The following is a 17,433-nucleotide window of genomic DNA, read 5'->3' on the forward strand; positions in this document are numbered from 1 at the left end:
AGTAACGCAGCGTTCCTACGGGAAAGTAACGGTAATCTAATTACCGTTTTTGCCATAGTAATCCCTTACTTTACTCGTTACTTGAAAAAAGTAATCGGATTACAGTAACGCGTTACAAGTAACGCGTTACTGCCCATCTCTGGTCTTGAGTTCCCCTGCTGAGTACATCTGTACTAGATAGCGATGCACCGTAGCTCCTTTACAAAATTCTCTCCATTCACCCTTTATATCAGCTAAACCAAGTTTAAACCAACCAAAAAAATGCACATGCCAAATTTATTTACAGAGCAAATTCCATTGCATGTAATGTGCTCACCAAGAGATAAAAACATAAGAAACTATATAGGTCCACAGTGTCTCACTGTAAATAAAAAATAAAGAAGTAAAAACAATACAAATTAGCATACACACACACACGCACAAAAGCAGACAGCTATTATGTGTAAGCCTATGATAACTAAAGGGTTTTGAGTCTGTTTCTAAGTGTATGAGTAGATGTGTGGACTCAGGTCAGCAGACAGCTTGAGTAATATGGTCAGATTTCCATGTTTGTGGAAGCTCTTTCTTAGTGCCTACACATACTGCTGCTGCTGAATCCTGAAATAGAGCATCACAGTTTTCCCAATTTCTCAGAGCCCTTTTCAGATCACAGACTTTTATATTATAGAATGCAGTTCTGGTAACTTTGTTGATGTTTTTTGTAAAAATCCAGATCTTTGTCCAAAATAAGGCCAGGATTCCCGACTTGCTCACTGTGCTTCTGAGACAGGGATGATTAATATGAATCTCTCTGACTGTTTGGATCAGCAAAAATATTTCCATCTTTTCGCTGTGCAAATCTTAAAAGTTTTTCAGAAATCCAGTAGTTCATGTCATCAGTGCTGCTCAATCATTTGTGAACAGGAGTTTGGTAATAAAAGGAAAAATATGAATACAACTGTGTATCTTCTGCATTAGAGTGGCAGGCTTTATTTTGATTCTTCTTGACAGTATCAATTTAGAGCAATGAAAAAATTGATGAGCCAAGAATTGACCCCCAGTGAACTTCTGATTAAATGTTTATTCAAATCAGTATCAGGGCAAGAGGTGCACCAGACATGCCAATCTACCACGTGTATTTCAAGGTTAGCCTCCACAAAACATCAAATACACACACATGCTGAAGTTACAGTAATCTGCTGGTACTGCTGGTACTGGTAACAGCAGTACCAGCAGAGGGAGATATTGAATTTCAAGCAGGAAAATAGTCACAGGAAAGTGTTAATCATTTCTGGTGATTAAGGACCCTTCAGTGTTCTTCACACTTTTCTTTCTCACTAGCAGTTTACTGTTTGGATAGAGGAGACAAACACCTATTAAAGATAGGCTTAAAACGTTCCTTTTTATATGGACCTATAGCATGTAAGGCTGGATTAGGTGACCCTGAACCTTCCCCTACTCTGCAATAGGCCCAGGCTGCTGTGAGATTTCCACAATGCACTGAGCGTTTCTTCTTCATATTGAAAATAAAATAGCCTCGCTCTTGTTATTAAAACAGAACAGCAGAAGGAAGCAGCATGAAGCTGTTACAACCTGTTTAAATTTAAAGTCTCTTTTGACCCAAAGGGCAAAGTGCTAGCCAGAAGCGATAAAGTTTAACATCCTGTAAGAGATGTAAGGTGTTTGTGGGTTTTCTTTATCAGACATGCCACTGCCCAAAGTCACCATGTCAAATAGGAAGTGTAGAGCACTTCTGTGTCAGAGTCCATCAGAGCTGAGCTGCTTTCAGACGACTCCGTCTTGTTGTGGATGCTGAAGCTGATCATGGTTCTCCTGTGGATGATCCTGTTGGTGGTTCTGCTCTGTGCAGAGGCCAAGAACGTGACCGAGGTCAGAGGAGAGCTGGGGACCAATGTCACTCTAACCTGCTTCAATCAGACATCAGAGATCCACTGGTACATGGAGATCTACAGTCAGTTCAGAGCATGTATCAGCCACAGTTTTTCCACAGCAGGCTCTATCTACTGCTCTCCTGGTTTTGAAACCAAATTTTCAATCCTGGGAAACAAACTTGTGATTAAAAACTTGACAGCAGAGGACTGCAGGCTTTACTTCTGTGGCATCAAGAGAGATGGCAGCAATCAGTTTGTGGACACTTTCCACCTCATCTCAGGTACGTACAAGAATTTATTTCTGATTATTGCTGTTGGATTAGTGAGTGTTTAGGCCTCAATACACATTTTCAAATGGCTGACAGCATCTTAAATACACAAGAAAGTAGTTTATGTTACTGTCGGAAACCATCTACTTTTTTTTATTATAACTTGATGTTGAGGAATTTTGGGACAACTTCTTATACTGTCTTGTGATAGCACAAGATTATTGCATGCAAACGTTTGTTTTTAAGTCTGACCTTTATAGGCATTACTACGTGCTATTATGAACACAAAGGAAATGAGTTCATGTGGTAAGTTTTCAAATTTGTGACAACCCACACAACACACACACACACACACACACACACACACACACACACACACACACACACAACACACACACACACACTAAACATTTAGCTACCAGAAACTACTTGTTTTGGTTTAGGAAAACTGGTGCGTTGTTAAGACTTGCTCCTGCAAACCAAGGAGCTTGGAAAGAAAAGCGGCTGGACTTCTTTGAGTTTCTTAAAGACGTCTCATGTCTTATCTGAGAAGTTTAATCAGTTCTACGACTAATTGGGACAGAGTATTTCTGAGACCATTGCGAGTTGTCCCTTATGAGGGTCACAGACCCACTATTGATCATCTGCCTAATCACATGAGCCATACTCCTGTTTTTATATGAGTATATGAGTTTCCTGTTTAGTGTTTCTCAATTCCTGTTTCGGTTTGGTAGCGATTTAGACCTTGCTTTGTTTCACCTCCTTCACTGCCTGTGACCCATTACCCTCCCAATCCGACTACACTGTTTACCTTCATGTGTTTAGATACTTGTAATCTTGACCTTGCCTTTCGTCAGTCGTAGCACTTCTTTCTCCTCCCTGTGTGTTTTGTTATCGATTTTCAATTTGCCTTCTCCCAGTTTGCTTTCTTTCTTTTATAAGATTTTGCACAAGCTTGAAATAAAAGGCTTGTTTTTTTTGTTTACATTGGCCTGCATAAGAGTGCTTTAACCAGTGCCACCATGCTACTTATAAATGCTTCTTAACTTATCTTTGTCCTTTCTATTTTCCAGATGTCACTCGGCCTACCAACAACCCACAAAACAACTGTTTTTTCAGTCTGTTGATCACCATATCTGTGTCAGTTGTCGCCTTCATTGTTCTAATAATCAGTGAGTCTGTTATTTTACAATTTTAGTAGATTTTATGGTCCAACCCAATATCATGGCAAAGCGTGTAATAGACATACTGGTCCACTGTGTCCATTTCACACTTGGCCTCTCCAAAACCTGAAATGGACACACGCATGCAGAAGTTGCAGTAACAGCAGAGGGAGATATCTTATTTCAAACCACTTTGAAAATAATCATCCAAAAACCATTTAAAAGACATTATTAACACATTTCCATGTATATACAGCAGATACCACCTAGCTTAATCATTTCCTGTGATCAAAGGCCCTGAAAACTACTATAGTTTTTTTGCACACTACTGACTTCATAAACGTAGAGAGGCTTTATTGCAGTGGCAACTTGCACAAAAAAACTTAGAAAACTAAACCAAAACCTAGAAACTGGAACTAATAACAAAACACCGGGAAACTACAGACGGCGACCAGAGGAAGCACAGGAGAAGAGACACACATAGCATGAAGGGAGGACATGAAACTGACAGGGAAAAACACAGGGTTAAAATGCACTGAGGGATAACGAGGGCATGGGACACAAGAGGAGAGCACAGCTGGAAGGGTTCACACTTAAGACATGAGACAAGGAACCGTCAATGTAAATGGCATGAACACAAGGGGAACACAGAGAACACTTACAGAATGGAAAAAACAAAAAAACCCAGAAAACTCTAAAAAAAATTAAAAATGAATAAATGCAAAACATAAACATGGAGTCACTAAACTCTAGACCATGACCTAGATAAGTTATCTTGGTCACCACAGCTAGCCTTAAAGGCTGTTCCCATATGGAAAAGATATATATAAATCTTATAAAGTTTGTATCTGTCTTGTATGAAACTTGTATGTAAAGCATACAAGAGTGAAAACACATATAAGATCCCTTGAAAAATTATATAATGAAACTTGTATGTTTTGTATACTTACTAAAAAAAAATATGAAAGTAATGAGAAAGTGGCCACTTTCATGAGTAAATCATGTAAGTTTTTACTATTTCTTTTCCATATGGGTTTTTTTTTTTTTAATGAATCTAATTAAATAAAAGCTCATTGAACATTTGGGCTGAATGAAAGATGAAGTAACTCAGTGATCTGTTGGCAGCTTTTTCTTGTATATTGCTGTGCTTGAAGAGGAAAAGCTACAGCAACCAGAGGGATGATATCTCACTTCACATCTATGATGTACCAGAGCCGCTGCAGGATGTGAAGGTAATTAAACCACTGCTATTACTAACAAGACTCATAATTTGAAAGGTAAAAAATAACTTCCCCCAGACTGAGCTCCAACAGGGAGATCAGTTTGAGAACAGAAAAAAACACCTCTACACATGAAAAAAAAAAAATTCGATTGTTGGCTATGTGACTATACTTTTGACTATGTGGGGGGAAATCCACAATAGATTCAAACGTGCCCATCCCATTCATGTTGTTTAAAGTATTTATGACCTATATAGCTTTCACCAATAATGGATGTCACAGCCTCCAAGACCATCTTTAATTATCCAATAACAGTACCTACTAATGCAACAAACAGTATCACTCTAGTATTCTAATCTACTACTACTATCAAAAATACTTCCATAGTACTGGTACTTCCCTGTACTAAATATTTGTGTTTCCTTTCAGGGTAGGGCAGTCCACTCCCAACCAACAAGACATCACTGAAAGATGACTTTATCCTTCATCAACCGTTGTATCGTAGTTATTTTCTGTGCAGTTGTTGTTGACTGGCCTTTATGTTTTCATGGTATTGTTAGAAAATACCATCTAGTCTGGTTAGGATGGAAAACCTCAAATTCATCATTTAACAGTGGCAGTAATGTTAATAGCTGCATTTATAACCATGATTCTATGTATTTAGAGTAGGAGATGTACTTTTCATTCATTACAAATAGTGTAACATAGAGTTAGATTTGTTGCACTGTTACAGTATCAGATGCTTTACACTCTTTTGGGGTTTTTCTTGTTTGTTTTTTCTCCAATCCAATAAAGTTGTAGTTCTGGTCAAAGTTGTTTTTGTTTTATTTTATACATAATATAATTAACACAGCCTTTGGTCACATAGACATGCCAGTCACAAACCACACACCAAAGTGTTCCTGATGTTTTTGAGTGGCAAAGGTATCACATTTATATATATTTCCTCTTTGGTTTGACTTTTGTTTTACTGTAAACACACTAGAAGTGTAGAAACAGCTTGAAGATCTGTTATTATTGTTAATGTTATTATTTAGACTCCTATTACCTCTACTACAACATACTGCTTCATGTAATTTTTGTAACCGTTAGTCAGTATTTCCTCGACAAGTATGACATTCACTGTCAGAAAGATGTACAACCATTTTTCTAATGAAAGTGCTGCTGCTTGTGCTGTTCATTAGGATTCATCATCGAACACTTTCTTAATTTCTTGGTATTTGTGTGGTGGAGTTTTTTTTGTTTGCTTGTTGTAAACATATTTGAATTTTGAAAAAGGAAGTGTAGCGCGCTTCTCTATCATCAGACCTGAGCTTGGACTTCCTTTAAGGTACTTGGTACTTGTGGGATTTTATCAGGTGTCATATCGGCTGAAATCAGCATTTCAGACAGGAAGTGTAGAGGACGTCAGAGTCCATCAGAGCTGAGCTGCATCCTTTTTGTCCCTGCATTCATTCATCATGTTCTAGTTACAGCCTAGTACAGTGGTTTTTATAATCTTGGTCTTTACAAAATGAACAGTTATTTCTAGTTTGTTGATGTTTTTTTTGTTTGAAGTGTTTCCATATCATACTGGATTCATTTGGATGTAAATATTAAACATTTATTTTAAAACTTTAGAAATATAGAAATATGATGCTCTAGCTAAAAGTAAAAGAAAAAATATCTCATTTAAAAAACAGTCAACCTCCACCTTGATAATTATGCAACTTAACATTATATATATATATATATATATTTGATATTTTTTGATACAAAAAAATGTTCATGCCTTTTTAATTTGTCATTTATTAAAATTATAAATATATATATTATCTCAAAAGTACAGTTTTTAAATTTAATGTTGCTGAAACAACAAAGTAATAAAAAAAATAAATCTATCTGATCGAGAAATCACTCATCTTTGGAAAAGAGAGTTTATTACAGAGAAATGGCTCTTTCCAAAATAAAAGCTATACTATACGCTTCTTCTGTATGGAACGCCAGGACTGCCATAATGAATTAATTAAATACACCATTAAATAATTAATTAAATGTGTCAATAATTAATTAAAATGGGAAATAATTAATTAAATAAATAGTTATGACACATGTAATTAATTAATTATTGACACATTTAATTAATTATTTATGTATTTCACATTTTAATTAATTATTGACACATTTAATTAATTATTGACACATTTAATTAATTATTTATTGACACATTTAATTAATTATTTATGTATTTCACATTTTAATTAATTATTGACACATTTAATTAATTATTTAATGATATATTTATTTATTTCATTTTGGCAGTCCTGGGGCCTGGCTCTCATCATGAAATCATTTTATCTGTCAACCTCACCCATCAAACGCAGGGGGCGGGGTTAACGCTGATCGACTCAAAACCATTGCTTTGGCCTGGTGGCCATTGTTTTTAGCACACAACAACCAGCATGTGGAAACTAACAGAACTGAACTTTGAAAAACCCTGTTTGTGTGTCACCAAATACAGTTTTAATATTTTTTTAGCCGAGAATGTAGTGGTTTAATCTTCATGTGTCTGGTCGGTTTCTCAAGATACAGCCTCTTTGCAAAAGTGCTTCGATGATTTCGGAGATGTCTGCCCAGTCTCACGGCAAAGCGTGGATAGACCCGCTCGCCTCGCAAGCAATCGAGCTGTTATTACCACCGACAAGGCTCAGGCCCCGGTACACAGCTGTTATAACCCCCGGTGACACGGACTTCTTTTACTGAGGTTATATTTATCAGGGTTTTATTTCCTGATGTTCTTATGTGTCCTACGTGTTTCAGTCGCCAATTCTGAATTATAACTAACACTAAAAACATGTTTAAGGAGGAGAGAGAGCAAATAAATTCGATTAACAGCTGATCTTTGGGTTTTTGTTCAGTAATCAGCGTGACCTGTGTATAAACGCATAAAAGAGATAACGTTGGTGTTTCCTCATGTAGTAACTGCTTTAACTGTACAAAGGTTGTTTGACACTATGACACACATACAGACTTTATGATGTTCGGCTAATATTTTTATTGTGAATATTAATCATCAGGGCTCGCAAAATTTCAAAATCCCTGGTAGCCCTTCGGGCAGGGACTCTTCAGTTTTTGGTAGCCCAAGATAAATTTAAGTAGCCCGAATAAAAAAGAAAGCAATTTTTTGATTGATGTTTTGTTTCCTTTACAATATTATACATTAAAGTGTAATATTGTAACGGAAACAAAACATTAATCAAAAAAATTGTTGAAACACAAATTACAACATTGTATAAAAATTACAATCATCAACTCAAATACTTGGTTCTAATTGAACAGAAATTTCTATGAACTTGTAAGAACTGTGTAGAACATGAATCAGTCTGTGTCAGATCCTGAATTTGAAATTTCCACTGAAGTCACAGGTAAGAGGAAAGTGGAACCAAGATTTAGGCCATTTGCTTTTTGAAGTTTGCAAAGACTGCTAAATTTTGCCAAAGGTAGTTCACTCTTTGCAACATAGATTGATTTTCAGGTTTATTTTTTAGTATGTTATTTGCAATTGGTGTTTGTTCTGGGAAAGATATTGCAGACTGAGCAATAATGCATTTCTTGCATTTCTCATGGGTTCTAATGGGGGCCTTTCTTAAAATGACTGGTCCCAGTAACAAAGGCACATTTCGACTCAGAAATCGAGGGAAAACCAAAAACACAGCCGGCAGAACATTATGTTATTTACACGGGTGCACATAAGTGGTCCGCATGTGCGCATTCGCTGTCAAAATAAAAGACGCGCACCAGATAAGAAGTTGCAACGCGCGTTTGCGTCCATATAAAAGGCTGTTTTTGTCCGCTAGAGTGGGATTTTCACGGCACATTCTGCACCACATCTCTGTGCGTTCATCATTTGTTTGAAGCCAGCTCACCTCCTGCAACCACTTTTCCGAGAATACGCGTTTCTTTTGTGGTTCGGACTCCTGACATTTCTTTGGAGGTGGAGGAAAACCAAAGTAATTGCTTAAAGGAGCTTCTTCGACATCTTTAAGAGTTCTAAACAAATGTCTGTCCTCCTCCAAAAAATCTTATGTATGCAAACACGCGTTGCGTTTTTTTATTTTGACAGCGAATGCGCACCTGCGGACCACTTATGTGCAGCCCTGGTTATTTAGCTCGTCATATTGCAGCCACAGAAATTCTTTTGTCCATGAAACCATAAAGCTGCACTTTCTCTTTGCCTTATAGTCTGATTTGTCATAACTTTTCCGTTTTGTGGTAAGCTTTTCTTTGGCTGTCACTTCTTCACCCTGACCTGTCTTATTTGGCTCAGCAGAACTAAAATATATATCCTGCTGCTTCTCAGCGATTCTCTGCGCGATCAACCTCTCACATGTTTAAGCTTGCTGCAGGAGATTTCACTTGTCATGTTTGCATAGTAAGCTAACGATTGATAAGACAATGTCAGAGGAACAAATGCACAAATTATCCTCACTCACCAATCAGTGCTGTCGCTCTCTATACACAGTTCGCGCGATTGCAAAGTGAAAGCAAAAAACAAGCGCAAATTCAAACGCGATTTCAATATGTCACATATTGACAGTGGCTCACCGATGCCAATGACATAATTACCCAGCTACATTTCCTAAAGAATGCAAAAGCATTGACATATATTTTTCCTTCCTATGATAGCCCGACGGGCAGGGCAGAGATAGATTTTGGTAGCCCGACTGGAACAATCGCTAGCCCCGGGACGTCGGGCTAGCGATTTTGCGAGCCCTGATCATGAGGGTAAACGGACCTGTACACCACAGAGCGAGGTCAGCATATCCACGATATCTTCAGCTCTCTGAGGTAACACAGAGTTTCCCAGCTGACTAATCTAACTGTCATCTACGAATAATTCACGGGTCATATCAATATGATTTTACAGAAAAGCATCCTTAATACTGCCAACTATTCCAGAGACGTGAACATCTACAGCATAAAGAACACAAAAATATAGCAGTCTAACACAACACTGTAACAGAGATGAACCGTCAGTTTGTCGCAGATCAAAGTGGAATGAAAGTGATTGGTTGAACAGGTGTTCGTGATCTGTGTTTTCTGCATTTTCATCAGCGTAAGAGACTCAGCAGTTATAACAGTTATACATTTAATAAATCACCAAATGAACGCAAGAAACGAGCAAACCTGTTCCGACAATTTGAGTTTGTGTTCCCTCAGCTGCAGACTGTTTAAATGTTTGAGAGGAAGATTAGATATAAAGCAATCGTCAAACATAGACTCAGTCTGCGTTCACATTTGATATGAGGCCAGGACGGATAATGGCTGTGTCCTGTTTTAAGATCATACATGTAAAATTGTTGTCTGACCTCCGTCGATCCAGCCGCTCAGAGTTAACTGAAGTTAACCTGGATAAATTATAGTTAAGGAGTATCACAGATAACACCCACGTGAGCTGTGTGACTGTTCACTACTACACTGAAATCAGTAGGCTATTACTGAAATACACGTGCTATTTCATAAACTATGATGTAAAGTCCTACTAACATGTTTAGTTTTAAAGGACACCTTCCTGCCTTTAGTCTAATTCATTAGCAGTATTAGTTTTCTTCTAACATCCAGAAGTCTGCACCATGTGTTTCATAGTTTGTAACAAACCTTTGACAGTTAAACATAACATGACCGAAAAAGCAAAAAAATGAATAAAAAGAGAGAGAGAGAAAAAAAAAAATCACACAAATTATATGTTAACCTCATTTATTTTTAGTTAAGTAAACTCTAAAAATTCTAACAGATCGCTGGTGCTTAGAAAACCTATTAAAAAACAGATGATATAATATTTCTGTCCAGGTTGCAGTCTGCATTATGAACATGTAGTTGGAAACTCTGCTCCTCTCGGTGGAAATGCGCTTTCTCTTTCCTCTTTGTATAAAAACATTTTAAAAGTCAGTTTAATCTCAAAATTTACTGTTAAATCCAAAACACACCAGATAAAGAAAAGCGAATGGTTCAGTCTAACACATGTGCCAGTGAACCATTAAACGTCTGTAAAACGGTGCAGTTATGAAACGTAACTTTAACCTCAGCCAAACCGATTTGCTCAGTTGTAAATAAAACAGCGAAGTAAACGTGACCCGACAGACAGAACCTGAGTGAATTAAGTCCAGCGTTTAACCACTGAGAGCTAAAACTCAGCTGAGGTTTCAAAGCTGTGCCGGTGATTGGACATCAGCCGCTGATAGGACATCAGCCACTGATAAAGTGGGTTCGCCTATAAAGTGCTCTGTTGGGAAACAAGCTCCAGCAGCTCTGCGCTTGGGAAAAACTATATTTACTTATCTTGTGCAGAAAAATGTGCTGACGTTGCGTAATATCGAGCACCGGCTGCCCAGTTAAACTGTGACTATCACCAGGTAACGTGGGCGTGGTTCTTGAATTAGCAGCAGGTGTTAAACAGCTGACAGGTGAGGAGGAGGATGCATGCAGGTAAACTGAGGGCCTGTTGAGCTGATCGCTGGTTTCGTGAGAAAAATGTCAGCTCGTTCTTTATGTTACAGAAGCACAGAGACACAAGACCAGGTGGAAAGAGACGATCGTTCGGTGAAAATGAGAATCTGCGAATGCAACACGTGGAACACGGAGAGTGGAATATGTAAACAAACCGGTTAACGTAACCCCCTCGGTGCACTCTGCATGCTGACTGTTAGCAGAGCTACTGAAATCTCTGAAAACATCTGAGCACCTTTGCAAACATGTTCTATGTTGACAACCTGACCCGACATGTGAAGATTACAGCGCGACATTCGCAGCTAAAACACTGTTAAAAGTGTAGTTGGTGACAGAAAAACGGGGTATTTTAAAACTACACCACCAACATTGCTGCCTGTGATTTGAAATGCATTCTGGGATACCTGGCTGCCCCAAGTCTACACAAGCAATCGATTATCTAGGATCGACCTGTTTTGACTTACTTTGCACGGCAACCAATCAAATGTTAGAGAAGCTGCATGGGCAGCGTTAACCCCGCCCCCTGCGTTTGATGGGTGAGGTTGACAGATAAAATTATTTCATGATGAGAGCCAGGCGCCAGGACTGCCAAAATGAAATAAATAAATATATCATTAAATAATTAATTAAATGTGTCAATAATTAATTAAAATGTGAAATACATAAACAATTAATTAAATGTGTCAATAAATAATTAATTAAATGTGTCAATAATTAATTAAATGTGTCAATAATTAATTAAATGTGAAATACATAAATAATTAATTAAATGTGTCAATAATGAATTAATTACATGTGTCATAACTATTTATTTAATTAATTATTTCCCATTTTAATTAATTATTGACACATTTAATTAATTATTTAATGGTGTATTTAATTAATTCATTATGGCAGTCCTGGCGTTCCATACTTCTGGGCTATATTCTCAGCAGCATATTAAGCATATCAGGTCCCCATAAGGAGAATCATGTGCTAACGGCTTTCTAAATGACTCGGGTAAAGTTTGTAGCATGCGTGCTTATTTTTGTCTGCTTCCACTTGTCTTTGCACTAGGATGATGTCGGCGTAAATGTGCAGTCATATTCATTGTGTTCCCACTAGTGCTGTCAGCGTTAATCTGAAATGACGTTAACGCCACAACACGGCAAATCTCCGTTAACGAGCTACCGCGGATCGCCCCGTGCGTGGGGCTGAATGGCGTCAACACATTAACGAGCAAACTGCGCTAATGCACTAGTTCCCACCCATGTAATTGAGCATTGCATTGCACATCCGACATACTGTTTTACTTTTGTCCATGACGCACTTACCTTCAGGGTCATACTTCACATGAAGACCAAAATAGTTCCAAAAGCCAGATCTGAATGAGGGTGGGGGGAGGTTCAATTTGCCATGTTGCAACGAGCTTAGCTTCTGTCTTGCTAGCTTGCGCTGCGTTCAGTGGATCTGCGCTTGACACTCGGCGGAGTAGTCGAACGCAGATCCACTGAGCGCTCAACACAGACAGCATCGTCAGAAGAAAGGTTGATAAAATAAATTAAAAATTTTGTATTGTTCGATACATATGCGTACCAAACCAAAAGCACTGTATCGAGCGGTTCAATATCAATACGAGTATCGTTGCACCCCTAATATATATATATATATATACATGATGAAATATCGGAGCTACACCAACAGCTTTGATACAATTTTGACAAATGCCAGGATTAGTTCATCTTTCCTGTGAAACTAAGAACAAATGAAAAAGCCTCTGATGAAACGTTGAGTACAATGTAACTCTTTTAAAGAAGTACAACAGTTTTTGAAAAAGAGAAGTTGGCTGATTTGCAAAATTGTAAGGTTTCTTTTTCCTACCCTAACCCTTTTTTTTCTTTTTCTCATAAACAAATCTGCTGACCAACAACCCACAGAATGACAACACCATGAGTCAGTTCAGTATCACGATCATCTTATATATATCCGTCTCTGTTGCCCTGATGGTTCTAGTCCTGGATGAGTGCGTAAATTGTGTTGTAGATAGCTTTAGCAGAATCTTTGGTCTGATTACTAAATACTGACAGCCACTCCAAGAGAAGTCCCAGTATTCACCAATGACAACACATATTTAATTCCAATAACAGGCATACTCATTCATAAATAATATATAATCCAGCTTCTTCTTCTAATAAATCTAGTTCAATGACAAACATTGAAATGTGTGGTTACTAACAAGTTAGGCTCAATCTTAAGCTCAGCTTTAACCTGCACTATTTGCCCTAATATCATGACTGTGTGCATAATGCATGGATTTGGATATTACAGTAGGTACATGTGCTATGACTTATTTTTGCCCTTTGGCACAATGACCAATGTTCCTTGGACGTAGGAAGCTGCGGCTGAGGTTTGTATTGCACTTACTTAGTCCCTAAGGACCCCAAAATGCATTACACTACATTCAGTCATTCACCCATTCACACACACATTCACACGCTGATGATGGCAAGCTACATTGTAGCCACAGCTGCCCTGGGGTGCACTGACAGAGGCGGGCTGCCGGACACTGGCGCCACCGGGGCCTCTGACCACTGGTGGTCAGAGGCCCCAGTAATGTGTAGTTTTTACAACCAGTTTTAGTGGACTGTAACAAGCTTGTCCTACTAAATATGATCTGCTAGCAGCAGCTTGGGTTTCAAAACAGATTGTTTTCATACATTTGTGATGAAATGTTTATCTGTGAGATTGTGAGTTTGAAAGTGGAGTGACTTTCAATGAGCGATCGTGGCTCAAGAGTTGGGAGTTCGCCTTGTAATCGGAAGGTTGCCAGTTCGAGCCCCGGCTCGGACAGTCTCGGTCGTTGTGTCCTTGGGCAAGACACTTCACCTACCGCCTATTGGTGTTGGCCAGAAGGGCCGATGGCGCAATATGGCAGCCTCGCTTCTGTCAGTCTGCCCCAGGGCAGCTGTGGCTACAATGTACCACCAGTGTGTGAATGTGAGAGTGAATGGGTGGATGACTGGACGTGTAAAGCGCTTTGGGGTCCCTAGGCGGGACTAGTAAAGGCGCTATACAAATACAGGCCATTTACCATTTACTTTGTAATCTGTTGGCATGCGGCGTGTTGATACCACTGTGTTTGAGGAGGAACAACAGAAGCAAACACCTGGAAGATCTTTCAGCTCCCTATAAGAATGTAGTGACACTGCACACTGTCAAGGTAATTCAACCACTGCTGGTGCTGACAAAACTGATACTGTGAAGCAGGCACGTGCAGAGGGGGGGGGGGCTAGGGGGGCTTGAGCACCCGCCCCTTTCCTGATGGGTGCCCAAAGTGCCCTTTTGTTGAGGCAACTTTTTAAAAAAATATTATTAATTTTTTTTTTAATGTGTGTGCGCGTGCGGAGTCCTGTCTGTGCCCCTCAACAATAATATTTAACTATTAATCACAGTTTTGCTAAATAAAAGGATCTGGCTTGCATCAGTCACATGATCACATTTAACCAATGATCGCCCTTGACGGCAGAACGCGCTGGTTACGAGCCGGGAACGAGCTCACAAAGAGCACGCGCATTTTTTGCGGTCCGGAGCTGTAGGAGAAACACAAATTTACTCAGACACAGACTGATGGGACAAAACCAGTAAGTAGGTGTACAGCGTACACTGTAGTGTATAGCACACAGGAGTATTGGCTTATTACGTACACGTTGGTAAGCTGTCTTGTTGCAACTGACAAACTGAAACAAACGAGCGTGCTGTGTGTGCAACAGCGCGACAAACATTACCTGTCCTTTTATTAACTGCACAAGTAGTGCTGGTCATAGCTGCTGGCTACCTGTGTAAGGCTGTCATGGGTCTGTAGCTCTGTCACCGTTTTAGGGAACATATTTAGTTTTAAAGTAAGTTTCTGGGCTTTTCCTGCCTTTCTGGAGGGATTATATTTCACTAAAAAGCGATCTAATATGCATGTCCACATAAATATGCATTATTATAATTATAATATATTAAAAATCACACGCTATATTTTAAAGAACATACATTAAGAAGCAGATTATATTAGATTTATATTTTACTTAAGACAAAATTTGGATTTTACAGCAGTAAAATTATTGTATCTCTACAGTTTAAAAATGTAATAAGCTTTGCCCCTGCACAGAGTGGATACTGAAACAAATGGAATCATCATAAATACATTATTTCATATTTATTACTTCCCCCTCCTCATTGCTTTATTATTGTAGCTCTAGTAATAAATAATAATGTAAGGATTCTGGATCAGCACCGTGATGCCCATAGTATATACAGTATTCTGAAGAAGGTCTAAAACGTCACTGTGTGTGCGTGCATGTGTGTGTTTTATTTAGATGGATTTTTTAAAATTATTGCTCATGATATAACATTGTCCAGACATGGCTGGTAAGGACATGAGGAGGAAACAGTAGGAGCTGTGTGAGGCTACTAAAGGCAGTGGATCCCTCAGCAGCTGGATTACAAAGAGCACATGTACCAGCTATAACATTTTTCTCTCATCATTTTATTGTAGATTAAGTGCAAGAGTTGTTAGGTGTGGATTTTTAAATGATAGTTTATTGCAATAGCAAGTTGTGCCTTGTTCTCAGCTAGCAAGTGGAGAGTGATATATGAAATGATGGGATGGAAGAAAAAAGAGAAGCAAAGAGTGATTCACAGGCAGAGCCTAAATTATTTCTCACAGTTTTTTGTTGCCTTATGGTTCCAAGCGCTGTCACCAATCTTTGCATTTTGTTATTATCTCATGACACTTGTTTAATCAGCTACCATCTCTCCTATGGACTTTTTAATGTCTACAGTCTCAGATCAGCACAGCCCTGCCCTCCAGCACTATCAGCAGCAGCAGCAGCAGCAACCCCTCAACAGCAACATTGTACCCATCAGGTAAAACATCAGCTACGTTTGCTTTGCCTTGTTGCCCATATTAGATTCTTGAAGAATGTGTGTTGTTGTTATTCAGCCTGGTTCAATGTGCCCCTTTTTAACTTTGAGCACCCACTCCTTTAAACCTCTCTGCACGGCCCTGCTGTGAAGGATAATTGTTCTTGTTACTATCAGACCTGAATTACCCACTGTCCCTTGAAATGACTCCAAAAGTTTTCAAGTACAAAGTCACAATGACGAAGTGAAAATGTGATGTCTTTTTTCATTATTAAAAACACTGAATGCTTAATAATGGGCCTAATGTCAGGTGTGACATTGGGTACAGTTATTGTTGCTTCTGTTGCTAGTGTGTGTGTTTATATAGCCCCTATGTCTGAAAATGAAGTCCTTAAACCTGCATTTTCTTTGATGTCAGGGGGGCGATTACTCTGCTTGTAAAGTCTGGTGTACTGCATACATGTCTATGAAAAAAAGACTGTTTACTTGATTTATGAGCTCTGTAAACACTTTCATGATTAGTTCATGATCTTCATTTTTAGTTTCAATCATCGTGGGAATGAATAATGTCCTCAACGAGGTTCAGCACTGTTTCATTCAGTCTTAAATGGTAGTTACTGATGATGAAACTCCAGACTTGAGATCAACCTTTGTGGCTGACAAATGACGTGTAACAGTGCCAAAAACAGAAGTTCATCTAATGTCTATTTAAGGCAGGCTACAAAAGTCACTCAGTTCTATAGACTCCCAAGTTAAATTGTCAAACCTTTACATCCAAAATAAATATGTTTAGGAGCTACTACACAATTCACTTTAGATCTCCATAGCTTATTCCCCCTTTGTAACAACTCTAAAGGGTTTTCTTATCACTTAAAGCTACGGCCATTCAATTTGTGTTTGACATGTATGAATTGAATTGAGTTGATACTGACACAGAATACTGTAGATTCCACTATTTAGAAACACTTTACCCTATAGGTTAATTTTGGTCACTTCTGGCTCCAAAAAAAACCAACAAAAAAAAAAACACACCATTGGCAAAATGTTACCTTAAAGGCTTCAAAATGGGTTAAGAGTTTAGGTCACAGTAACTAAGTAATTTTTCTGTTTTATGCTGATATCACTGCTAATGCTAATGGCTTAAAGTCAGCATTAAAAGCTTCATGCGTAAAGGCTAAATTACACCACTGAACCTTGCTCTCAAAAACCGATATAGATGCAACAGTGTTTGTGTGGTAGGAAATAAGTGCTTAAAGTTTTAAAACATGTTCACCGTTGTGTTAGTACGAAACATTTCGTCACAGAGTTGGCTGGTTGGTTGTGTTCAATAAATTAACCAGTGTAAAATTAAAAAATTCATAGACATGTTTACCGTATACCAAACTTTACAACCAGAGTTTTTGGGCTAACAATAACTCAGGAGTAAGGTAACTAAGGGGGGTCACTTTTGTGCTGTCCCCTGGTGCAAGGCTGTACTCTTCACTTTCACTCTGTATCTTTAGCAGTAAGTAGTTCTTTGCTGTGTAGCTTGTTG

At 38.5% G+C, this 17,433-nt stretch overlaps 1 protein-coding gene across 1 annotated transcript; it reads left to right on the plus strand.

Moving 5' to 3' along the window:
- The first annotated feature begins 1,752 nt into the window (after positions 1-1,752).
- LOC148096071 (uncharacterized) lies at positions 1,753-4,991 on the plus strand. Its single transcript, XM_087836468.1, has 4 exons — positions 1,753-2,152; positions 3,214-3,312; positions 4,429-4,535; positions 4,953-4,991. Exons 1-4 carry the CDS (start codon positions 1,789-1,791, stop codon positions 4,989-4,991), a joined length of 609 nt encoding a protein of 202 aa, XP_087692594.1. The 5' UTR covers positions 1,753-1,788.
- The last annotated feature ends 12,442 nt before the right edge of the window (positions 4,992-17,433 follow it).

The sequence above is a fragment of the Neolamprologus brichardi genome, chromosome 23 (assembly GCF_056152115.1).
Source record: "Neolamprologus brichardi isolate AB-2024 chromosome 23, ASM5615211v1, whole genome shotgun sequence".
NCBI lineage: Eukaryota > Metazoa > Chordata > Actinopteri > Cichliformes > Cichlidae > Neolamprologus > Neolamprologus brichardi.

Bases quoted from the DNA above. Each gene is read 5' to 3' on its own strand.
- LOC148096071 (XM_087836468.1), top strand. From the start codon at position 1,789: ATGCTGAAGCTGATCATGGTTCTCCTGTGGATGATCCTGTTGGTGGTT. The intron at 2,153-3,213 runs GTACGTACAAGA...TCTATTTTCCAG, and splicing joins CACTTTCCACCTCATCTCAG to ATGTCACTCGGCCTACCAAC. The intron at 3,313-4,428 runs GTGAGTCTGTTA...ATCTGTTGGCAG, and splicing joins CTTCATTGTTCTAATAATCA to CTTTTTCTTGTATATTGCTG.